The 9514-nt window shown below is 38.2% G+C and overlaps 1 protein-coding gene across 1 annotated transcript in view; it reads right to left on the bottom strand.

The window, feature by feature from the left end:
- Nucleotides 1-411: 411 nt before the first annotated feature.
- LOC135253377 (parapinopsin-like) overlaps nucleotides 412-9514 on the bottom strand; it is a 74687-nt gene continuing 65584 nt past the window's right edge. Inside the window, exon 4 of the mRNA XM_064332582.1 lies at nucleotides 412-1451. Coding sequence (XP_064188652.1) covers nucleotides 1176-1451 — 276 coding nt within the window. The 3' untranslated portion in view covers nucleotides 412-1175. The remainder of the gene's footprint in view (nucleotides 1452-9514) is intronic.

The following is a 9514-nucleotide window of genomic DNA, read 5'->3' as shown; positions in this document are numbered from 1 at the left end:
CTGTTGATCTTTTTCTTTTGCCATTTTGCTCTAAAATTGAGGTCACCTGGCCCTGCACAGCATTTTCATAGATGCCACAGAGCATGATAGGATGTTAATTGCTTAATTGTACCATGCAGTACACCTGTATGGAAGCACCTGCACTTGTTATTTTTCTCCACTTATTTATTCAGGTTTTTCCTTTAATTTGTCACCCCACCCATCTATATATATATATATATATATCAAAATTTATAAGCACATAAAAAGTGTTCAAAAGTTTCTTGGCAAGCAGATGATATCTGAGTAGAATCAGAAGTGGGACACACGCTATGTACAGGTAAGCCCTACGACCCAACGTTTTCCTCGGCTGCTGTGCATGCTTACAGCTGAAAGGCCATTTGACTCGTCGCAAACGAGATGAAGCCAGCTTATTTTATCAATTCCGCAAAGAAGTCAATATCACATCCTGTCTAAATCAATAAAAGAGATTTAGACCCAACTATAAAGGCAATGAACATTAAGTACTCACCGTCCACCAATAAATCACCACAGTATGTGATTCAGGTCAATGATTATTCACCGAATGAGGTGATGAGACAGCTCTGGTGATGAGACAACAGTGCACTCTGCAGAAGCCTGATTTTACTTATGCTTACACATCAGCTACCTTCAGCTTTAGATGGCTTTCATGTTACTTCTTTGACATCATCATGTCAACCAAAGTTTGATTGCATTTTCAAATATGAATTTCAAATACATTCATATTCTTTTAATGTTACAAAAAACACAAAACATATTTATAGTTATACATTCTCTTTCAGCTGAACTTTCCACAAGACTTGTCCATCCTGAAGTGGTTTAACAGCATTGCAAATGAGTGAATGAATATCACTGCAATCAGATAATTAAGGAATATATATTTAAGAAGGAAACATTCTTGTCTAATTCTGCTTCCTTTCCCTCTATAATTCACATCAGCTGAAGGTCTGTCTATATGCAAATAGATCCTGTCACAACCCTCAGCATTCTGCTCAGCTTGTGGTGTCAAATGTCTCCCACTGGCTCTAAACACACCTTCCTTCCTCTTCTGCAAATGTTACAAGTTCCATCTTCACTGACTCCACAGATATTTTTTCTTCTGCCGATCTTTTCCAAAAGTTTCTATGACACTCCTCGTCCTCTCCACCCATCTCTCAGCCATTATAATGGGCCACAAGTGAGACCACAGGCCTGCTTGCCACTGGTAGTGAGTTTCCAGCAGTACCGGCGCCCAAAGAGACTCCATGACGAGGGCCGCTTTCATGCACAAAGGTAGTGCCTTGGCCAACGGACGCCACGGCGATGGTTATGTTGTGGCCATTGGCTCTGCGTACTGTTCGGAGAGACTTTATGACCTTGGACGAGGTCTTGATGCTGGAACCCCTCTCTGGCATCTTGCACTTCAGCAGGGCACAGAAACACCTGTAGAACTGACGCACAGACATGCAAAGAATACAGAGGTAGAGTTGCCTTAGTACAACACTTAAAGGCATAAAGTCAGGGAAGATTTTTCTCACTGCTTTCACACATCACCCCCCTTTGTGAACACTAAATGGTTGCTGTGTTGTGCTCATGCCTAAGCACCATTCCTGCTACAGCTATTACAAACCACTTTAAGTGCAAACAAACCTTGTCCAGAAAACAGAGCAGTGTGTTTTGGGAAAAAAATAGCTCCACTTCTCCAGCTCTTTCACGCTTTTGTGCAAACATTGCTCATTCTAGCCCATCCTTGATTCATCTAATCATCACTTTAAAAAAGAAATAGTTTTAATATTTTTACAATGCTTTAAATGATATTTTAATTTTTTATAGTTGTTTCTTTAGGTAAATCACAAGGACTTGTACAGTGATAAACTGTAAATATATGTGTACATGTAAAATAATGTAAAAAGTCATAAACACCACATCATCATTTCAAAAATTTGTTTAATTTTTTGAAACCAAACGAGGTTAATAACATTGCCTTTTAAGGCCCCCTTTCATTGCATCATGTTAATGACCATACCAGTGATTATTTTTTAAATGTGTTTTTGTACATTTAAAAATATTAAAATTCCATCCCAGTGGACTTGAAATGGTAGTGTAATATTGTGGAAAACTATTTCTAGTTCACAAAGAAAGAGATTACATTTGCCATGAAACTATTTACTGTGACATACAACTTTAATTTCAGGCAAGTATGACTGTGCCTTTGTGAATTCTTTACAAAACCATGTATTACAGCTATGTCAAAGAACCTAAATTTACATATTTATCTCTACATCTTAAAAACATTGAATATTAAAGGGATATTTCACTTTGTTATAAATAATTTTGTGTAGCTTACCCCATTGTATTTTTGTAGTGTGAATGCTAGAAACATCAAATCCCGAAACAGAAAATAGAGACATCAGATGTTGTTAGTATTCACACTACGTAAATACAATGGGATACGCTCCACAAAATTATGTGTGTTGTAACAAAGTCAAATATACCTTAAAGAGAGATTACCAAGATCCTTCATAAATCCTTAGGATTGCACTTGAGCCGGGTTAAAAAATTCAAGAACATGAGTTGACTGGTAGGGACAGGTATGTTGTTATAATGCTTTTATAATGCTTTTGCCTTTAACAGTACATTGTTAGAAACACAGAATGCACAAATTGCATCACTAAAATAATAAAAATCATGTGCATCATATTTGCAACCTCCTAGCAATACTTGGCAACACCCAAGGCAGCCATCCAGCAATAGCCTATAGCAACCATCCAACAACACCATCAGCAACACCTCAGCAACCATTTACAAACTACTGAGCAGCGCATTAGCAACACCCAAGCAGCCACATAGAAACCCCAGTATGGGCTGTCTGAAGCTTCCTTGGTGATGCTGCTTCCAACTATGAGCTGTTTTACAAATAGCACTGAAAAAGTGCCCTTGGGACATATTTACGCACCAGAAAAGTAATCTGAGAACAAATACATCCAAATGTGCTGTGAGGCTTGATAGAGATAGTGATTGTTATGTGATTGGTTGTTTTAAAAGCCACCATGTAACCACATTCTATACCTCCTCACCCACCATCCATTTAAAAATAACATGGCTGAACAAAAATATATTTTGTATTACAGTGTAGAATAGCAGAGAAGACGATAAGAAGCTTAATGGTGTGTGGAGTAATATAAGTTGTGAGAAATCAATTTTGAATGGCTAGATTTAACATCAGAACATATGTCCTACCCCACCTGATAGTACTACTGGTATTACAGCTGGATGCACACTGTGTATACAAGCTAGAAAAAACAGACTGAGCTGAGAAAACCCCAAAAGTTTATAATGGGCACCACCCCATCACCATATGTTCCAAAGTAGTTTCACAGCAAATTAGCAGAACGCATTTATCATTAAACACGAAACTAACAAGCATGTTGATGAGTAAAATTATGTAGATGGTTTTCAACATTATCTGTTGTCCCTAAATCTCCAAATCTGAAGCCCTATCCATGACCTCCCGGAGGGTACCACTCTCTTTCAATGGCACCCTATAATCATAACAGCAAAAAAGCATGTTTGTTATAACAATTCAGAGGAGGCATCACTGTAACATCTGTTAAATTTGCACATATGGGGACGTCATGTTTTTTTTTTTTTTTTTTTTTTTGGTCACCAAGCATCCATCCAGTTATGGGTAACAACAATAGCCTATCCCTATACACAGCCTGTCATAATGTGTTTTCCTTTCGTGTTAAAATAAGAGTAGCAGTCATTTGACTGCTAGCCACTATTCTAGGTTCGCGAATCCCACAGTGTTAACAGCCAGCCATGGATTTTAGTGCTCACATATGTGAACAATAAGTAGTTCCTGTAGAAAAAAAAAATGCAAATTAGCCTCTGCCAGGAAAATCTCTAGCGAAGGCAGTGCCAAATGAAACTCTAAACCAATATATATATATGGAAATGCATTCAATGTCAACATGATGAAAGGATAAACTTACCAGATAGCTATCTAGCCAACTCATAACACTGACGTTAATATTAATGACTTTATACTTGACAAATTACACATCATGTTTCTGAAACTGATATGCTGCAAGTAGCAGGTGGTACCCCAAATGCAGTCAGGGTAAGCAACGAAGGCTGCCTTCACTATGTCACCTTTACATTACATTACATTACATTATAGGCATTTGGCAGACGCTCTTATCCAGAGTGACAAAAAGTGTATAACCATAACCAAGAACAAGTGTGTCGAAAACCCTAGAGAGAAGTTCAAGCACCAACCCCTGGAAACTGAAATGGTTGAATCATAACACAAATCTTGGATGAGGGCAACTCAGTCACATGCAACCCAGTCTTTGCAGTTGAAGAACAGCAGTGACTGCTCAATGGACAGAAATAAATGAGGAAATACATTAATATTTTAGCTGAAAAAAAGCGAGACCAAAATATTGGAAATTTTAGCATATGGGAGTGTATTTACAAAAAAAAAGAAACTGAAGAAAGAACACTTTTTCAGAAAAACACTGAATTATAAGCTAGAGAGTGACTTATTTACTCTCAACCCACTGGCTGTGTGTTCCGTTACATTTGCAGGCTCCTGCAGACTGGAAAAATGTTAATTTTCACCAATTGTGAACATGAAATACCCCTAGAATTTACCCCCTTCATGATTTCCTCCATTATTGCATATTTGTCACACTAAATGGTTTCAGATCTTTTGACAAAATGTAATATTAGACAAAGGGAACCTGAGTAAACAAAAAACACATTTAATAAAATCATTTCATTTATTTAATAAGAAAAATATCACCTATGCGAAAAAGTAATTAAACTTAAATAACTAGTTGCACCAACTTTAGCAGCAATAACTGCAACCAAGCAATTCCTATAATTTAATATCAGTCTTTCACTCTTTTCACTCTTGTCTTTGCAGAACTGCTTTCATTCATACAAATTGGTAGGCTTTTGAGCATTATCTGCTTGTTTCAGGTCCTGCCATTGCATCTCTATTGGGTTTACTTCAGGACTTTGACTAGGCCACTCCAAAACTTTGATTTCTTTTCAGCCTTTCAAATGTGGACTTGCTTTTGTGTTTTGGATCATTGTCCTGCTGCATAACACTATTACACTTCAACTTCAGCTTCTTGGACATATGAGCGGACATTTTCATTAAGAATTTTCTGGAAAAGAGGAGAATTCATGGTCCCTTCAATAATGGAAAGGTAGCAAAGCATCCCCTCACCAGCACACTACCCCCACCATTACTCATCTGTCCACAGAACAGGTTTAGATTCAACAGGGCTGGCAACAATCAAGCCTGGCAGTGTTCAATCAGCTGAATCTAATCATCAATTACATTTTGTTAATTGGCTGATTGACTAACTAAGGGAGCAATTACTTTTTAACATATGGGCGGGGGCATATGCCACGCTCTGCGGTGGCCTTGTTTTTCATTACATAATCATTTTTAAAAATGTGTCTTGTGTTTACTCAATTTCCCTTTCATATTACATTCAGTCTAATGATCTGAAACCATTCAGTGTTTAAGATACGCAATAATACAGGAAAAACAGCAGTTAGTTCTGGTATTTTCTCACATGAGAAACTTGCTCAGCTTTATACTACATGGTATTCATTGTACTGTAGTGAATATTATTTATGATGTGGGCAGGACCTAGGGCCCTTGAAAATGACCCGGCCCTGATTGAGGGTACCACTGAGGCAGCCCATCTCACACACACTTTCATGTACACACATGGACTTTGCAGGGAATCACCTAATTATAAAATGGCGATAGATGATTAAATGATAGATCAAACGTTATTTATATAGCGCATTTCGTACAAGGTTTTGCAATGCAATGTGCTTCACAAAGAAAAAATAAAAATAAAATAAAATAGAATAAAATAAAACGTGTCCATTTTAACAATCCTCACATGGGCACTAATTATTTAGGTGCAGAAATAATTGCAGTAAGTTATCAGTCGCATAAAATTATCTAAAATATCTGACCATAAATTTGGAATTTCAATTAATAATGAAAATTTCCAATATTAATCATCAAACATAATTAAATCAAAGATTTAATTAAGAGTTATTCGAAAGAGTGATTAGACTCAAACTTAAGATCAAAACAGACACAGGTTTAACAAAATTATTAATTAAACAAACATACAAAAATACAGAACAAACATGAACTCATCTAACCGGGAAAGCTAAGTAGATGAATGGAAGGTGAGTTTGTATCAGTGTGTGTTCGCATGTGCGTGCACATGTGTTCTTTGTCCGAACAAAGGAGAAGGCATTTGTGTAGTCTGTATAGGGAACTCAAGTGTTGTTGAATACTTCGCTTAGCTCCAAAGGGGTATCTATCCCGGTAGTGCCGAGGGGGGAAGCGGAGCTTCCACTCATAAGCGATATATGCAACTAAGCTGGTTATACGCCCACGTTAGTTTGTTAGATGGAGTTGTAATTGGAAAGTTAGCTGGAAGAAAAGAGACCACGTGTGTGGTTGCACTATGCAGCTATAGGAAGCAAACCAATCTACATAATTACCCAGCTAACAGAACTCATTCAAATGATCTGTTAAAAGAACAAATGGAAACACACAGAACCACATTAAACTCAGCTGAGACTAAGCTAAATGTATAGCTATTGCCTGGGATGTCAGTCAGTCTTATGCTGTGTTCTCACCGAATCCAACAAAGAACCCCTGGTTACGCACCGGACCCCCAGCCCCTCCGTTTAATGGGTGGCAATATGCAAATTGTGTAAGCAGGTTCAGTCAGACAGATGCCTCTACAGGATCAATATGAACAAGTGATGTAGCGTACTACAGAACACTTCCAGCACCTAATTGGATAGACACTGGGCAGTCCTTGGTTTTGGCTTGGACCAAGTTTGATCCAAGTTTCTTGAACCAGAGTCAGATATGTTGGACCAAAGCACTTGTCAGACACCGCAAAAGACTGATTGCATCATGCACCATGCAACCTGTCCATAGAAAATGAATAGGACACGCCAAGTGCCGGATCCATCCACGTGGGTAGTGGCCTCCAGTCACTGGTCACTGTTGGGTCCACGAGAGAGTGCACTGGTGGAGTTGTGGAGGTTTTCAGGGGAAATCAGTCCAAGCTGGAGTCCTTTACTGTGTGTGGGGCAATGTTACATCTGGTCATCTGATGAAGTACCTTTTGTTAGTTGTAAAATGTTGATTGGTCCTTGGAATAGTTAATTTTGCAGGAGTTTCTTGTGGATAGCCAATGTAGCACTGGCTGTACACAAGATTCCATGTGAATTAACGTCCTTAGGCACTGTAAGTGAGCGAAACAGGCAGCGCCTAATTACTCTAAACAGCAACGTTATGTGTTTGTTCAAATACATCACAATAGTGATAATAACATTCTGTGACCCTTGGAATTAAAGAGTTCAACAGAAATGTGAGAACTCTGGAGCTAGACCAGATGTGTGACAATGTCCATGCCTGTTCTAAGAGAGCAGGAAGATCAAGTCACAAGAAGGAAAAAGGCCAAGGAAGCAAAAAGAAGATAATTATACAGTTTTATTACCGTGGTTTTCAGTTTTATGGCCTGTTATGTGTTTCCGGGTCACATGATTGTTTCACTGTAACCAGATGTCACACTGGGGGCAATGCTGTTAAAGTCACTTACGTTTCCTGTGGAATGTATGGAACTGTAGTTCCATTGTCGCAACAGCATGCACACACAGCTACATAATGGACAAACACACACAACTAAGCACACACGTACACACACAGCTACTCAGCAGGCTGATCCAAGCTGGATAACCAGAATGCTTGACTGATCTGTAACAAGTGGCAGTGTATCCGTCAACACTCTTGAGCAAAGAACTGGCAGAAAAAATGAGAGACTGTTTTATTTAGTTATCTTGATAAAAATGTCATCCTGTAGCTAACAGTGCAGAGTATGAGGAAGGGGAGCAGACCTATGATTCCATAGCTATTTTCCTCTTTATTGCACATGGACAGAAACTGTTCATACAAAAATCTCCAGAGACAGAGAGGGACAAAGGGAGAGAACAGAGAGCTAGGCAGAAAACAAGCAAATACATAAACACATTCAAATCCTAAATTTCCTATATCACCATTTGCAAAATATAATGCATATGCATTCTGCTAAAGATACCCCACTTAGCCAAGCCATTGCTTTTCCAAGATTATAAATTATACTTTCTATTCAGCTACCCATCATTGTGAGGAGGTAATAATTATGATATGAACTGAAAGACTGTTCTAATGAATGGCTTAGTAACAGTTATTATTCTGATTTTTATTGAATCATGATGATAATGAAATTGACCTTACTACTTTAACAATGACATCATTTAGCAATATGTACAGGGATGGCAGTTTATGCCAATAATATGATTAGAAAAGACAGAAAGGACAGAGTCAAAGAGACAGTGAGAAACAAGGCAGAGTAAGAGAAGAGAGAGGCTAGTGGGACAGAGGGTCACCATTAATACAGAAGTTGAATAGATCCCAGGACACCAGTGTGTAAATGTCTGTTGAGTGCACATTTTCAGGAATGTGAGGCAGTTGAGCATTTTGAAATTGTTCACATTTCCTTCCTCACTTTTAACCTGATTGACTAACAAGCCAAGTGTTAATCTCTGCTGCTTCTCAACTGTACATCAATTCACAGGTCAAATTGGGGCTGGGCCAGTGATTTTCCAGTAAAACTAACAAGCGTTTCCTTTTCATATGGATATTAATATTTTTAGAGATTATGTCATATTATTCAGAAAGGAAATATTCTCTGCTTTTAAATCACAAACATTTTTTTTTACCTTTCTTTAAACAGGTAGGTCAACTGGGAAGTCAATTTTCTGTGGCAGTGATGGGGAATCAGTATGGGGAGGGAATACGAGGGATTGTGTAGCCCAGCGGCTTCCATCCTCAGTCCTGGGGACCCCCTGTGTATGCTAGTTCTCGCTGCAACTATAGTTGCAATCCCAGAATTAAAACAAAAAAAAAAACCTGTTAATTTTTCTTAATTAGGTGTTTCTCATGTCTAGAATGATTGTTTACCCTCTTAATTTGCATTGTCAGAAATAGCTACCCATGCCATGAAGAATAAAATTACCATGGTCACATTGTGTTTATTGGGCTACAGTGCTGTGAAAAAGTATTTGCCCTCTTCCTGATTTCCTCTATTACTGCATATTTGTCACACTGAATGGTTTCAGAACATGAATAAACACAAAACACATTTTTAAAATAATGAAGTTATCAAACACCCATATCACCTGGTTGAACCACCTTAAGCAGAAATAACTACAGTACAACTAAATGCTTTTTCCATTGAGTTCAACAGGAAAATTAAACAGGAGAAACAGTGCTTGTAGTATCTACTGCATACCTGGCAGCAGCACGGTGGTTTGAGGCTCATTTGATACCTTGGACCCTTGATGACTTAAAGCCATTTAGCCAACAAATGTGTTCCATACTGTATCAACATCATTTACAGCTGAA

Source organism: Anguilla rostrata, chromosome 4 (assembly GCF_018555375.3).
Source record: "Anguilla rostrata isolate EN2019 chromosome 4, ASM1855537v3, whole genome shotgun sequence".
In the NCBI taxonomy this organism is placed as follows: domain Eukaryota; kingdom Metazoa; phylum Chordata; class Actinopteri; order Anguilliformes; family Anguillidae; genus Anguilla; species Anguilla rostrata.
Note: the sequence above shows the minus strand (reverse complement) of the source record. Positions and strands in the feature narration are given on the sequence as shown.